Source organism: Cetorhinus maximus, chromosome 2, assembly GCF_964194155.1.
Source record: "Cetorhinus maximus chromosome 2, sCetMax3.hap1.1, whole genome shotgun sequence".
Lineage (NCBI taxonomy): Eukaryota > Metazoa > Chordata > Chondrichthyes > Lamniformes > Cetorhinidae > Cetorhinus > Cetorhinus maximus.
Genome location: NC_135880.1, coordinates 138,395,720 through 138,412,235, shown reverse-complemented (window position 1 = coordinate 138,412,235; position 16,516 = coordinate 138,395,720). Strand labels below are relative to the sequence as shown.

Below are 16,516 nucleotides of genomic sequence, written 5' to 3'. Positions count from 1 at the left end.
CCCCATATCTCCGCACCCCCCACATCCCCATATCTCCACCCCTGCCCCCCACATCCCCATATCTCCGCACCCCCCACATCCCCATATCTCCGCCCCCCCCCCACATCCCCATATCTCCGCCACCCCCACATCCCCATATCTCCGCCCCCCCCCACATCCCCATATCTCCGCCCCCCCAACATCCCCATATCTCCGCCCCCCCCCACATCCCCATATCTCCGCCCCCCCACATCCCCATATCTCCGCCCCCCCCCACATCCCCATATCTCCGCCCCCTCCAACATCGCCATATCTCCGCCCCCCCCCACATCTCCGCCACCCCCCACATCTCCGCCCCCCTCCCCACATCTCCGCCCCCCCCCCAATATCTCCCAGCCCCCCCCCAATATCTCCGCCCCCCCCCCCCAATATCTCCGCCCCCCCCCCATATCTCCGCCCCCCCCCCCAATATCTCCGCCCCCCCCCACCAATATCTCCGCCCCCCCCCCCCAATATCTCCGCCCCTCCCCCCCCCCAATATCTCCGCCCCCCCCCCAATATCTCCGCCCCCCCCCCCAATATCTCCGCCCCCCCCCCCCAATATCTCCGCCCCCCCCCCCAATATCTCCGCCCCCCCCCCCCAATATCTCCGCCCCCCCCCCCCAATATCTCCGCCCCCCCCCAATATCTCCGCCCCCCCCCCAATATCTCCGCCCCCCCCCCAATATCTCCGCCCCCCCCCCCCCCAATATCTCCGCCCCCCCCCCCCCCAATATCTCCGCCCCCCCCCCCATATCTCCGCCCCCCCCCCCCAATATCTCCACCCCCCCCCCAATATCTCCGCCCCCCCCCAATATCTCCGCCCCTCCCCCCCCCAATATCTCCGCCCCCCCCCCCCAATATCTCCGCCCCCCCCCCCAATATCTCCGCCCCCCCCCCCCAATATCTCCGCCCCCCCCCCAATATCTCCGCCCCCCCCCCCCCCAATATCTCCGCCCCCCCCCCCAATATCTCCGCCCCCCCCCCCCCATATCTCCGCCCCCCCCCCCCATATCTCCGCCCCCCCCATATCTCCGCCCCCCCCCCCCATATCTCCGCCCCCCCCCCCCATATCTCCGCCCCCCCCCCCCCCCCATATCTCCGCCCCCCCCCCCCCCCATATCTCCGCCCCCCCCCCCCCCCCATATCTCCGCCCCCCCCCCCCCCATATCTCCGCCCCCCCCCCCCCCCCCCCATATCTCCGCCCCCCCCCCCCCCCCCCCATATCTCCGCCCCCCCCCCCCCCCCCCCATATCTCCGCCCCCCCCCCCCCCCCCCATATCTCCGCCCCCCCCCCCCCCCCCCCATATCTCCGCCCCCCCCCCCCCCCCCCATATCTCCTATTCCTCGTACACACTCCAGCATGAAAGCTTTCACTGCGCAGACTCCGCAATAGCTGCTTCTTGTGAACAGTGCGCACGTGCGGATGCCGGCGCCCGGAACGGACGTGAGGTCATGGAGAATTTCCCGCCGTCGGCATTTGTTGCTTTGGAGAAGCGGAAGTGATGAGTGTGGGCTGCGCGGCGGTTGGAGTGGGGATGGAGGAGGAGCAGAAGGAGAACTTCCCGAGGGTCGCGGAGAGTGGCCTGGGCCCGGGCTCAGGCCAGGGCCAGGTGAGACAATTCGGTGACTCGGAACCGCAGACGGGGCCTGGAGCGGGATTTTGTGACAGAGCGAGAGCTCGCCTGGGGGAGGAGGACAACAGTCCACAGCTGGGAGGCTAAGCATGGAATCGCCCAAGACCCGGAGATCGCACCCCCCCCCCCCCCAAACACCGGAGACCCCACCCCCTCCCTCAGCACCCAAGACCCACCCCCCCCCCCTCTCACACCCAAGACACGGAGACACCCCTCTCCCCAATCCAGAGAAACCCCTAAAGCCACAAGATCTTTCTGAAATCTAGAGACCCATCCTCCTCAAGGACCCGGTGACCACCCCCCTCTAAAACCCAGAGATTACCCTTATGATTGGTGACCTTCCTCCCACTTTAAGGTCAGAAGTGGGGATGTTCAGCACCATTCACGACGACTCAGATATTGAAGCAGTCCGTGTCCAAATGCAGCAAGACCTGGACAAATATCTAGGCTTGGGCTGGCGAGTTGCAAGTAATATTTATGCCACAAAGTGCTGGACAATGATCATCTCCAACAAGAGAGAATCTAACCATTGCCCCTTGATGTTCAATGGCATTACCATCACTGAGCCCCCCACTATCAACATCCTGGGGGCTACCATTGACCAGAAACTAAACTGGACTAGCCATATAAATACTGTGGCTACAAGAGCAGGTCAGAGGCTGGGAATCCTGCAGCGGGTAACTCACCACCTGACTCCCCAAAACCTGCCCACCATCTACAAGGAGGAAACCAGGAGTGTGATGGAATACTCTCCACTTGCCTGGGTGAGTGCAGCTTCAACAACACTCAAGAAGTTTGACATCGCCCAGGACAAAGCAATCTGCTTGATTGGGACCCCCATCCACAAGCATTCATTCCCTTCACCACTGACACACAGTAGCAGCAGTGTGTACCAACTACAAGATGCACTGCAGGAACTCCAAGGCTTCTTAGACAGCACCTTCCAAACCCACGACCACTACCATCTGGAAGGACAAGGGCAGCAGATACATGGGAACACCACCACCTGAAAGTTCCCATCCAAGCCACTCACCATCTTGACTTGGAAATAGATTGCTGTTCCTTCACTGTCACTGGGTCAAAATCCTGGAATTCCCTCCCCAACAGCACTGTGGGTATACCTACACCACATGGACTGCAGCGATTCAAGAAGGCAGCTCAACACCACCTTCTCAAAGGCAATTAGGGATGAGCAATAAATGCTGGCCTAGCCAGAGACACCCACATCCCATGAATGAATTTTAAAAAACTCCTCCCCTTTACAAGCCCAGAGCCCCTCCCAGTCCTCCCCTTCCAAGCCTGGATATGCTTGCCTGCCGCACCCCAACCCCAGGGATACCTGCCCACTTTGATAGAAGGTCTGACTCCACTCCCCTTGAAATCCAGAGCCAAACACACCTTTATGTGATAATTCAAATCCCACTCTTGAAACTCAAGCACATAATGTAGGTTGAAATTTCAGTGCAGTACTGAGGAAGTGCTGCACTGTCAGAGGTGCTGCCTTTCAGATGAGACAATAAATTGAGATCCTCTCTACCCTTTCGGACTGACACAAAAGATCTCGCACCACTGTTTTGAAGAAAAGCACATGAGTTCTCCTGGCCTATGTTTATCACTTAGCCAAAACCTAAAACAGATTACCTAGTCATTTCTCTTTGTGGTACAGTGTTACAAGTAAATTGGTTGCCATGTTTCCTACATTACAATAATGACTACTGGTCAAAAGTGCTTCATTGGTTGTAAATCTCTTTGAGACATCCTGATATGAAATACACTCTAAATATGATTTTTCTTTTTAATTAGCACTTAATTTCTTACATTATTGTGAGGTTTTCATTAAAGACCCACCTTCAGTACTGCGTTGATGCGTCAGCCTACATTATGTGCTCAAGATCGTGAAGTGGGACTTATACCCACAATTGTCTGATGCAGAGGCAAGAGGTGATCTGTTTGAAATATTTGATTGTGGGGGCAGATGCTGAGAGGCTGTTTCTCTTGGCCAGAGAGTTTAGAACGAGGGAATCACAGTGTCAGGACAAGGGGCCAGCCACTGAGGATTAGGATGTGAGACTTCTTCACTCAGGGTTGTGAACCTTGGAATTTTCAGCCCCAGAGGACTGTGGATGCTCTGTCATTGTGCATGCTCAAGGCTGACAGCGATAGACTTTTGGGAATGAAGGGATATGGGGATTGGGTGGGAAGTGGAGCTGAGATTAAACATCAGCATAACTTCACTAAATGGCAGAGCAAGTGTGAGGGACTGTATGACCTATAGCTGCCCTTGTTCCTCATGTTCTTCAGGCTATCTTTGAGCCACAATTGATATTGTCAAATGTGATAAGTCTACAAGTTTATAACGTGCGAGTGCTGAGTTTGTACATTCCAAAAATACTTTAATATTTTTACTTCCCCTGTCAGTATGAAGAGCTTCTTAAGCGTGGAGCACTATAACTTCTCATCAATTGGTCCACTGAACAGGTGCTGATTTAAAGACCCAAAATGCTGGAAGTACTCAGCAGGTCAGGTGGCAATCCACCGAGATAGAAACAGAGGAAATATTTCAGGTCGATGATCTTCCACCAGAACTGGAAAAAATTAGAAAAGTAACTGGTTTTCCGTCCGTGGCCTTTATTCTCCCTATTTCTGTAACCTCCACCATCACCACAACTCCGATATCTGCCCCACTCAAATTCTGACCTCTTGTGCATTCCCAATTTCAGTCGCCTAGGCCTAACATTGAGCGCAGACTGATGACTATTAATAATTTCTAACCATCATTCTCTCACCACCTGAGGACTTTTTAGGCTCACACACCATTGTTAATAATCATTATCAATAATACCACACACAAAATTAATTGGTCTAATTTTTGCAATGTTGCAGCATCTTGACCACATTTCTATTCCCATCTTCAAAATTTTCAGATTTATTTTTAGATAAGTAGGAAAAAGTTGGATGCTCTATTGTTGGAAAATCTGGTTCATGCTTTGAAACTTTTGTTATGTAGGTCTTGAGAGCAGGAAATAGGGTAGATCTTTGATAGACAAGTGAGTCATAGGTTTTTTTTATTCATTCATGGGATGTGGGTGTCGCTGGCTAGGCCAGCATTTATTGCCCATCCGTTTATTGCCCTTGAAAAGGTGTTGGTGAGCTACCTTCTTGAACCGCTGCAGTCTTTGTGGTGTAGGTACATCCACCGCGGGAGGCGGTGAACAAGAAAGTGGAATTGAGACCACAAACAGATCAGCCATGGCAGAGCAGCCTTGAAGTGCTGAATGGCTGATGATGACTCCCAAGTCCTGTGTTCCCTCTGCTCTGAAATATCCTCCCTACACCTCTCTGCCTTGCTACATTGCTTTCCTCCTTTAGTACACTCCTTAAAACCTATCTCATTGACCAAGACTTTGTCATGCTTTGTTTTATAATGCATCTGTGAAGTCCCTTGGGATGCTTCATTATGTCAAAGGTGCTATAGAAATATTAGTTTTTAGCAAGCACAGAGACGAAAAGGAAGGGAGGATAGAACAAAAGGGAAGCTGCTGAACTAAGATTCTTTCACAATTGCAAGATAACCTGTTCTTTCAAGGCAAGTGACCATGGTTCAGTTGATGAATTGTGCATCGAGTTTATAAACCTGAAACCACATTGCTTAACTTTCTTGAACCAATGAAAATGTTGGCGTGATTAGTCCAATACCAGGATTGACCTCTGAACACAAGGTGCTGCATAAATGCAGATGGCAACGGCAAATTATGATTCTATACAGTACATAATTTCCTGAAAAGTGTGCTTCACAGCATGAAGACAATGGTGTTCAGATTTATAACTCTCCCTCTTTGAAAGATGCTTTTTCACTGTTATTAAAGGTCCACTCGATCTGTTTTTTACACTTATTACAAAACCTCTTATACTTTCAGCAGCATCTTTAGTGTGGTTATATGTGATTTGCTTGGTTATTTGTAGCCTGGAGCCATGTTGGTTTGTGGCTTAATGACAGCCTTGGATGGCTGAATCCCCAAATATGCTGCATGTCTATCTAAATTCTGAAGCTGGCTGCTATTTCGAGTAGCTTGGCTTATTGTGCATTAAATTTGGTGACAGATGATGGACAAGCCCCTTGCGTACCTCTCTCAGATTCTGGTTAAAGTGACAGCTGGTGCTGAGCAATTCATTAATCTACCACTAGACATTCTGAGCTGTCAGTGTCCAGTAATTTCATCAGGGTAAGTCAGTGGGGGAAACCTATATCTATAGAATCTCTGCAGCTGAAATATAATACAGTATTTTATTTCTGACCATTGATCATACTATTTTTATATTCATGTGAATTATCATTGAAGTTGAAGCCTCATTTTTAATGCCCCTTTTATAAATGGAAGTTTCAGTGAACCTTAATGGCATTTCTACAGCCTTAAACAAAATTATTTAACATAAAGTATTGCCAAGGACATCATTAATTATTTCTGGATGCAGGAAGTGACCAAGCCCAACAATGTGAGCGGCAGAACTTCCCCCTCATGCACTCACCCCTTTATGTCTTTCTGTCTGTCTCTCCTCTCTCTGCTGTCCCCTCTTTCTTCTCTCACATGTGTGCTTGTTCATCATGGTATTTGTTGACCCACATTGGCCTCTGATCTTCATGGGATTAATTTTGGGCTGATCGTGCAAAGATCAGGCATAGACAAGATCAGTCAAATTGCCACCTCCTGTGCTGTAAACTGCTATAGTTCAAACACCACCAGCTGACAATCTGCTTGCTCTCAGTTTGTAGTTAGGAATTTATCCCCCCCCCACCCTCCACCCCTCCCCATAAGTATTATCTGCCCTGCAGCACCTCCTGTGAAAGCAGCTTTTGTCCTTGATGCCTTTTATTCCAGTTGTTCAATCTCTGCTGCTGCTTGTTCTAGCACCAAGCTAACATCTTACAAGATATTATGGTGTAGCAAGTTGGGAGTTAGTTGTTTAGAAGCAGAATGGCAAACATGCCCTCATTAGTGGTGTAAAAAAGGTTGGAGGATAGGAGAGATTCATACCTGAATAAAACTTTGAAATGGAGTGCACTGTATCAAAAGAAAGATTTGCATTTAAATAGTGCCTTTCATGACCTCAGGATGTGTCAAAGTACTTAAGAGCTAATCAAATACTTTTGATGTGCAGTCATTGTAATGTAGGAAACGCAGCAGCCAATTTGCTTCCATAAGAGTGTGATAATGACAGTTTCTTTTTAGTGATGTTGACTGAGGGATAAATATTGACCAAGATACCAGGGATAACTCTCCTGCTCTTGCAAATATTGCCATGGGATCTTTCATTTCCAGCTGTGAGGACAAACGAGGTCTCTGTTTAATGTCTCATCCAAAAGACGGCACCTTCAACAGTGCAGCATTCCTTTAGTGCCACACGAGTGTTGGCCTAGATTTGTGTGCTCAAGTCCTGGAATGAACCCATTACCTTCTGATGCTGGTGAGAGTTTTACCAACTGAGCAATTGTATAAACAATTGAACAATGCTGGTATTTCAAACTTCATGGCCTCTTTTGATCTTTGTGATTCCTTTTCGCTTGTCTTGAGCTTTTCAGCACTGAGAATTCTTTCCACGACCTTGTGGTGGCAAGAAAATAGACCTCAGCCAGTGTGGACACAGAGTGAGCCCTGACCTGGTGAATGTGTGAAGTTGAACAATTTAAAGTATTCTTTCTGCTTTTTGACATTACCTTAAGTATTGCTGAATTGTGCAGAATACGGTGATCTGATGCCATGCCCATTAGCAACCAGAATGAAACTCCTTTCACATGCAGTGCTTTATAGCCAGTGGGGAGAAGAGACTGTCATTTGGCAGCCTGAACCTCAGGTGAACAGTCATTGCATCACCCAGTGTTTTCTGTCTGAAGACCTGTACTTTCACTTGAGTTATCAGCCTCTACTGTACAGTCATGGGGAAGGATAGAGGCAAAGTGTGAGCTTGCAGGGCAGGAGCATTTAAAGCAATGTAACCAGTCATTTTGTGTTCCTACTAGCCAGCTGAATGGCAGTATTGAAGGTGGAAGCAAAATTAACCTAATTTTTTTGAGAGGGGTGGAGAATGATGTACCTGGCAATGTAATATGATGTAACTTTTCAGATTGAAAGATTACCAAATAGGTAATTTGTGTGAAGGCAGTGGAAATGTAGATGTTAGTTTTCTTGCTCACCCTCTGCCACACTGACAACAGCATCTACCTGTTGGGAAAAAAATGTGAGTTTTAACCATCTCCTACCAGCATTTTCGTTCTTATTTCTGAGTAATGCTTCTGAATTGGCATCATGATTTGCTCGTGCAGTGTAGTGAGCTTGTTACTGTATAAACCGACTGTGTTGTGTAAACAAAGCTCATCTGAATTCTGTAAAGAAACCAGTACTATACCTGCCATGTAGTGTAAGCCATTGACCTGTCACTGTTCTGATGCCCATTTACCTTTATTTCAGGTGAAGCAGCGTAGCAGACTTGATGGACAAGAGCTGCCAATGAAAGCTACCCCTGCTGCCTATGTTAAAGATTTCAGTGACCCAGTCTACAAAGAAATTGCTGTCACAAATGGCCATATCAACAGGATGACTCGTGACGAGCTTCGCACAAAGCTAGCAGAGCTCCATCTGGAAACCAGGTAAGTGGCATTCTGGCCAAAAGGAGGAATAAAAAAGCAAGTGAAGCTCTAGACAGAACTATTGCAGCCTAGTCCCATTAGGATTATGTATTTGTGAAGTTGTAAAAGTTCTGTGCTAAGTAAATGCACATTACTCTGCCAGTAGTTATTAAGAGGTGGGCAGGGATCAGGAGGGTGGTGTTGGTGGGGGCACTGAAATCTGAAATTGTTCTTTTGAAAATGAGCCAATGAACATTTACTGCATGCACGGATTTTCCTTGCCTGTTTCTATAGTCAAGTGATCTTCTGCTGGTCCTATAGCAATAAATTACTAATGAGTAAGCTTTGACTCTCATAAACTGCTTTGCCTCCCCTTCATGAAATTGTAACTAGGATTGCCAAAGTTTTGAGGTAGTAGATTTTATTTGCAAAAGATTACAAACCATAATCTAAGGGAGTCCACACATTTTGTTCTTGTGTGTTATAGAGCCTCAGGTGGGGCTTATATATCATTTGATCTCTGTTCCAATTGATTTAATATTCCTCTGACCAAAATCTCTAACCTAACCATATCATAGTGATTTTGAGTTATGCATATTACTAAAACTTGTGCACGTAACCGTAATTATAATAACTGTGCTGGAGTAATTGCTGCACAGTAAAAAATATTTAGTGCTATTGATGAAATATATAGATGTGAATAGATTGTGCAATTGTTAATTAATTTTTTTACTCTTTCTGTCTTTAATCCTATGTATCACTCCCTTGTGTTTGTCTATTTTTCTCTTTTTTTGTCTGTCTCACCCTAACCCAATTTGTTTCTCTCTCTTTCTGCCTCTCACACGCTGACCTACTTTAGGGGAGTGAAGGATGTGCTGAGAAAGCGATTAAAAAATTACTACAAGAAGCAGAAGCTGACTCAGACATTGTTAATCAAGCCAGAGTGTTCAGATATGTACTACGATTACATCTGTGTCATTGACTTTGAAGCAACGTGTGAAGAGAACAACCCACCAGAATACTTGCATGAAATTATTGAATTTCCCGTCGCCCTTGTGAATACTCGCACTCTCGAAATTGTGAGTAATTGTCTGCTTTATACACCTTGCATGAGATTTAAATAAAGAGCTTGCATCTTATCACAAACTAAAGTACTCTCTATCCAGTGGTATGCAGTTGCTGTTATGTAGGAAATTGTGGCAGCAAGATTTCACAAATGAATCATGGTACCTCTGATGCAACACTTCCACAGTGCTCGAAAGAAGCCTGGGTAATATGTTCAATTTCTAGGGCTTGAACTCTCAATCTTCTGACTCGGGCAAGAATGCTACCAAACAAGCCAAGATGACACTTAATCTCTTTAAAGAAAATGAGATCTTACTGCAAGGCCATTTTATTTTGCAAGGCAGTTCCCTATGTTAAGTATTACTTTTTGCATAAGGTGTGCCTGCCTAATATCACATTTAGTTTTCTAAAGATGCTGCTGCGTTCCAGCGGGGTTTACTTAATGACAGCTTGCCAGTGAAATCTTTTTTAATCAGTGTAGAAATTGGGGCTGAATCACAACAGCATTGAGAGCAACAAAACCGGAAGTATTTACAAAAATAACTTTTTTTTGCTGTTTTCAAGGAGGATACGTTCCAGGAATATGTCAAACCAGAACTGAAGCCCAAGCTTACAGAATTTTGTACCAAACTCACAGGCATCACACAGGTAATCATATTCTTTTTTTATTCGTTCATGGGATGTGGGCATTGCTGGCTAGGCCAGCATTTATTACCCAACCTGATTGTTCAGAGGACGTTTTAAGAGTCACCGACTCTGTGGGTCTACAGTCACATGTAGGATTTCCTTCCCTAAAGGACGTTAATGAACCAGGTAGGTTTTTACGACAATCAACAGTGGTTTCATGCTTTTAATTCCAGATTTTTATTGAATTCAAATTCCGCCATCTGCCATGGTGGGATTCGAACCCGGGTTACCAGTCCAGTGACAAAACCACTACGCCGCCACCTCCCCTCGATTAAGAGTAGTTTTAATTTGCTCAGGTATCATTTAAAATTGAGTCTTTTTAAGAAATATTCAAAACCCTTAGTGTCAGATTTTTGCTCCAACTTTTTTCTCCATGAGTCAGAAGATCTGATTAACATTTTTATATTATCTAATAGCAGCACTGTCAGAATAACAGATTGTGAGATTTAAAACTACAGAAAACAAGAAAACAAAGTGGGAATTACACCTTTTAAATTGCACACTTTGATGTGTTTGCAAAAATTCCTTTATTTCAAAGTAGAAGTTTAAAACATACCCATGTGTGAGCACAAAACTTCAGTGATAGCCTCAGCCTTATAAACAGATATTGAGTAGTGTATTCCTCAATGGTATATATATGTGTGTATGTATATATATATATATATTAGTTTATGTATAATTGTATAAAAATTAGCCACAGATTGTATAACTTTCAAGCAGAGACTGAAATATAAGTGCACGACTGCTTCAATCACTCCTTCCACTCATTCCCCCCCACCCAAAAACTGATAGGCCTTGACTTTCTGTGTCTAGCACTGAGATATTGAATATTGATATATTAAGTCTTGCATGTTGTGTGGAATTTTCTATGTCTCACACTTGCACTGTCACACTTCTGAAGAAGAGTCATACAGACTTGAAACATTAACTCTGTTTCTCTCTCCACAGATGCTGCCAGACCTGCTGAGTTTTTCCAGCACTTTTTGATTTTGTTTCGGATTTCCAACATCCGCAGGATTTCGCTGTCACACTTCAATACTTCCCGGTTGTTGGAAAACAGTGTGTCTTCTGATTTAACATGAGCAACATTATGGGAAATCTGTTAGTATTAACGAAATATATGTTGGAGAGATTAAACCAATAATGCGGAATCTAAAGTGACAAGTTTTTGTGTAGTGTAGGTGAAGGTCATTCTTTCAGTCTGCTTAAGTGTGCGTGCTGTGTTTATACAGGACATGGTTGACAAAGCAGGGAGCTTCCCAGATGTTCTTCAACGAGTGGTCGACTGGATGAGAGAGAAGGAACTTGGAACCAATTGCAGATATGCAGTGCTGACTGATGGGTACGTGGTACACCCTCATAAAACAAAGAAGCATGCTGACATTAATCGTGGAAGAAACAGAATAGATAATTTTGACATGGCATAGAAATTGTGCTTTAAAAAATGAAACTTCAATTAGCATGCTTGCTATTATACAATACAGTGTAGCTTAGTCAGTTACCCTGTAAACACTGTCCCTGTATGCAGTGTACAAATTAACCTCCAACTGGGGTCCTCAATGTACCCTTATATCAGAGCTTCACCAGAGCCAATACTTTTTCAGTATTGAATAAATACCCCATCATAGATTTCATTAATACACAACTAATGACATACAATTTTTGTTAGTAAAGGGGGAAAAAAAACAGCTTATAAGTTTGAGTGTGGACTCTTCATCAAAAATATCCTTCTGGTCTAATATCCAGAGCTATCGAGGTGGCCTACTACCTTTAATACACATCTGAAACTTATAATTGAGTTTCTGTAAACCACTTGGATATGGTTTTAAATTGCATGCTCTGTCTTGCATTTATTCAGTGTGAAGCACTTGAGTTCTGGCTTTCTCTATGTGACTGATTAATTCAAAAAAAAACCTTATTTTCCCCCCAATCTTAGCTCCTGGGATATGAGTAAGTTCCTGAATGTTCAGTGCCATCTTAGTAGCATCGAATATCCACGGTTTGCAAAGAAATGGATTAACATCCGAAAATGTTATGGTAACTTCTACAAGGTTTGTAATTTGTTTTGCCTCGTGTTAAGAGTCCAGTAGGGAAATTAAGTCTAAATTTTCATTATATTGTACATCAGGTGTGTTCAAAACCTAACCCATGGACTATCTACCAAACCTCCAGGCCCTGATGTCCAGCCCTTGAAGTCCAGACAGCTCAGTCCAATTTGTTCTTGTATTTTAAACTGGTTGGTTTGTCCTGTTTGATAATTTTGGCAATTAATTGATAAGTTGACAGATAAATCTTAAATCCAAATCCCAACATCTGTTGATATCAGCAGTTGCATATATATGTATATATATATATATATATATATATATACACAAGTAACTAGGAACAGGAATTTAAACCTTTTAAGTATACCTTGATGCTCCATTGTAGTGCCCACTTACAAGACTAACTTAATCCACTGTCATTAATTTAAAGCATATTCTAGGTTCTTGTTATTGGAAAATAAAACATTGGAGTAATAAATGTGGACAGAATTAGATTGTTTTTGAAGCAATTGCAATGGAGACCTTACTGTGTGGTTTACAGTCTATGAACATGACACTTTCATCATTAACTGGTGAGCATCTAAAGCAAACGGCAAGGGTGAATGTATTGAAAGAGAATTGTCAAGAGTTCACTTTGTGTGCTTAAACCAAGTACAGTAGGAACTTTGTTCTCATTATTAGGAAGAATGTTCAATCTGAGCCATGCAATCATTGGCCTGAATCACTACCTACATAGTTGTGTTGTACGGAGTAATGTGCTGACCGTTGGTCAGTATTATACTGCAGGTTTTGCTGGAGGCTAACTGTAAGTTTCCCTAACCAGGATGCTTTGTAAACAGGTCCAATCTAAAAACACCTACCTAGAAATTTGAGCACCTAGTTTCAGGGGCACAGGGTTGAGCAGAGACCAATCCCTTTGAATGACGAAGCCTGAGGTGCCTCCTGCTATTGGTCTTGAGGCCTTATTTACATGGAGCTGGCGAGAGCAGCAGGTAGCTTGCTGGTGAAATGCAGAAGATTGGTCTGCTGCTGGTGTAGCTATGGTAAGTGTGGAAGGGAGGAGCAACCAGGTTGGCCAGTAGCGGTGTCCATCTGGGTGAAGGGACTGGTGGAACTTTGGGTCAGTCAAGGGGTGGGGTGGGGGTGGCAATTTTAGCAGTGGCCTGCTTTCTATGAATGTAGGGACTGGCCTTCCCAAGGATTGTTTATATTGCCAGATTGCGGTGAAATGCTACTGAATCCTGATTGGATTGATGGAATGTGGGGCGTAGATCTTGGAAAGTTGAGGCCTGCGATTCAACAGTCTGTGTGGACACAACTGGGCTAAACCTTGACCAGTCACTTCATAATTTGAGCTGTAATTAGAAATACGGCAGTGAATTATTTTCACTTCCATAATTGGTAGCTGTTCAAGCATTTTTAACGTTACTTTTTAATAGACAAGAGCTAAGCCCAAAGGAAAGATTAATAAATAGTTTAATAACATAATTCTGGGGTATTTGTAAAGGTCTGGTCGTTGAGAAACTGCAGTGAACTGAAATTACTGTGCTTTGCTGTGCCAGTCGTGAGTCTCAAAAACACAGGAAGGTCTTTAACTGTTAGGGCTGTAGTGATTTTAACGTTTCCAACTTTGTTGAGATCACTGCTGTTGATGGAATCACTGACATTGAGTGTTTACTGTTTACGGTGCTCACCTTTGTAGCTGAAAGGGCTGTTGTTATATAGCTGTCTTGGGTGTGTTGGAGTAGGCTATCTAGCCCCTCAAGTTTGCTCTGCCAGTTAATCTGATCATGCCTGATCTGTACCTCAACTCCATTGACCTACCTTTGAACCATATCTTTTGATACCCATACCTGTCAATCTCAGTCTTAAATTTCAATTGACCCAGCATCCACAGCTTTTTTTTCCATTCTAGGTTGTTAATATTGCTGCCAAGGCATTTATTGACCATCCCTAGTTATCATGATGGCTTACCAGACCATTTCAAAAGACAGTTAAGATTCAGCCATGTCACTTTGTGGGCCTGGAATCATATACGGGTCAAGGATAAGTGGCAAGCTTCCTTTCCCAAAGGCTTTCATGAATCAGTTGAATTTTTACCACAGCCTGAAACTTTCCTGGTCACTTTGATATTATTGTAACTAAACCAGACTGGACTGTTACAGATAACCTACAAAGCTGAGAGAATTTGAAAAAGCATTATAGTCGGTACTGTTGCTGCAGTATTTGTTGAAATCCAGCACATACCCATGGGTTTTAATCAACTTTTTGAAGCATTGTCAATGCACAAACTTCCAGCAGATAAACTTTGTACTTTGCATTGCCATACTTTAACATACCTCAATGATGTTTCTGCATAAAGTGGTCCTGTCACTTTGCACTGAGTTGGGTTGATAATTGCTGCACAGTTCATTCTTGCAGGTTGCATTTTTCAAGAATTTGTATTGATGCTGTTTTTAAAAAAAAATTCAACTTGACCTTAGCTGCATTGGTTTTCCCTACAAACACTTGGGGAAGTTTGAGTGGTCCCAGCTTCGTTTTGTACAAATTTGTCTTTGGCCATTACACTTGTCTGTTTTTGATGGATGCTGTGGCCATCTGCCTGCAGGTTCCTAGGACTCAGACTAAACTCGCTTCCATGCTTGAAAAGCTGGGAATGAAGTACGAAGGGCGGCCTCACTGCGGGCTTGATGATTCCCGAAATATCGCTCGTATTGCTATACGGATGCTCCAGGATGGATGTGAACTGCGAGTGAATGAGCGGCTGCATGCAGGGCAGCTGATGAACGTGCCAAATACCTCCCCACTGGAGAGTGCTCCTCCTCCTTATTCACCATGGCAGAAAATCTAGTCACCAACAGAATCATGACAGGGGGGGCCAAACTGGACTCCAATGAGCCCCATTTGGCTTGAGGGAGCACAGCATTCTGACTGTTTGCTGGCAGCTGCAAAAAAACTCCATTGATTTTTAGAAATTCTCTCGTTTAGAAGCACTGGCAGGATTTTGTGCCATATTTTTCACTTGAGTCACACAATTGCCTGTTATGTTCTAATTGTGTTGTAAAACTTACTGTACAGTGTAAATTGGTGTAAAGTGGGGAGATAAATGGCAAAATTCTGCTTAATCCTTTTGAAGCACAGTTTTTTTATATAAATTAACACCTACAAAAGTATTGTTTTAGAATAGCCCAGCTTTGCCTTTTTACATCTTTTGGAATTTAAACTTGTCAAAAATAATGTGAAATTGTCACCTGTAATCAATTGCTTTTATGATTCCTTTAAAGAAAAACACTGCCTCTTAATAGTTTGTCTCACGCATCCTAATATCACATGAAGTTCTTTAACTAAAAGGAAGCCAGGAATCAGCTTTATGCAGTCCTAAGCTTTATCACGAACAGGGGTATTCTTGCTTGCCTCACATTAGGCAGATGAACTCGACATAGTTGTGGTATGGTTTTCTCTGCTGTTCTAATTTGCCAAAATAATATGCAGCCCAACCTTGATCCATTTAATGGGACAGAAAGCTTCAATGTGGTAACTTGCTCCATCAAACATGCGGAAGCTGCACAACAAAGGAACCTTTGCTCTCTTCCCCCTCACATCTGTGATACACTTTTTGTTTGCTACAAATTGAATGTTCCTACATAAATTATATCCTAAAATCTTTGATATAACTTTATGCCAATTGTTTGAACATGTACATTCCTCTTGTACATTAGTGCTGCAATGCTTGAGCTATTAGATTTTTTATTACACACTTGATATTTATTTTTCCTTCGCACATCCCATGCCACATTTTTTACCCAACTTCTGATGGTGACTGAAAAAGCGATCAAATTTCCTGTGATAGAGCCACTCCGCACTTGCACAAAAGCATTGGAGGCTGTCATGCCTTTTGACTTTCCCATCATGCAGAAGCTCATGGGAGGGAGTCTGCACTCAAATCACTGCACTTGTGCCTCTGTTGGCTGCATTAACTATAAAGGTAAATTCTGCTACTCATTCTCAAAGGGAGCAGTATACAGAGGGGACAGAGTCAGAGATAAGGGGCACAACACTATCAGCATTTCTTCAATCCACATGGTTTCCTGCTGAGAATGCCAAATTTGTCCTTCAATGTTGCTTCCTTTCTCCATGTGAAAGTTTGAATCGATTAGAACTTGTTACATCTGTTCAGTGCCTTTGTTTGGTTTTGTTAATTAAAGGCTAAGTTTTAAAAGTTTTGTTAAACTCACTGCGTGGACTTTACTCTGGTCTTTGGTTTATAGAGAATACTTTTCATATTAAGGGCCGGATAACAGATATAAAAGTGGTTCTTGTCTACCACCAGTTCCTATGCTGTGACTGGCTGGAACTTAACCAGGTAACGTCGTACTGTTGTACAAAAATTTTTGTAAGGACAATCTAAGCAGGACTGAGCTTCTCTCATCAGCTATCAGTGT

At 44.0% G+C, this 16,516-nt stretch overlaps 1 protein-coding gene across 4 annotated transcripts in view; it reads left to right on the top strand.

Annotated features, from left to right (window-relative positions):
- Positions 1-16,297, top strand: part of eri1 (exoribonuclease 1) — a 90,917-nt gene extending 74,620 nt beyond the window's left edge. Inside the window, exons 1-7 of one of the 4 annotated variants that reach the window (XM_078570113.1) lie at positions 1,482-1,631; positions 8,120-8,298; positions 9,137-9,356; positions 9,907-9,990; positions 11,262-11,371; positions 11,966-12,080; positions 14,683-16,297. In XM_078570113.1, the coding sequence (XP_078426239.1) occupies positions 1,524-1,631; positions 8,120-8,298; positions 9,137-9,356; positions 9,907-9,990; positions 11,262-11,371; positions 11,966-12,080; positions 14,683-14,925 (1,059 nt within the window). In that variant the 5' untranslated portion in view covers positions 1,482-1,523 and the 3' untranslated portion in view covers positions 14,926-16,297. The other 3 variants (XM_078570121.1, XM_078570107.1, XM_078570129.1) reach the window with 3 other exon arrangements.
- Positions 16,298-16,516: the final 219 nt, after the last annotated feature.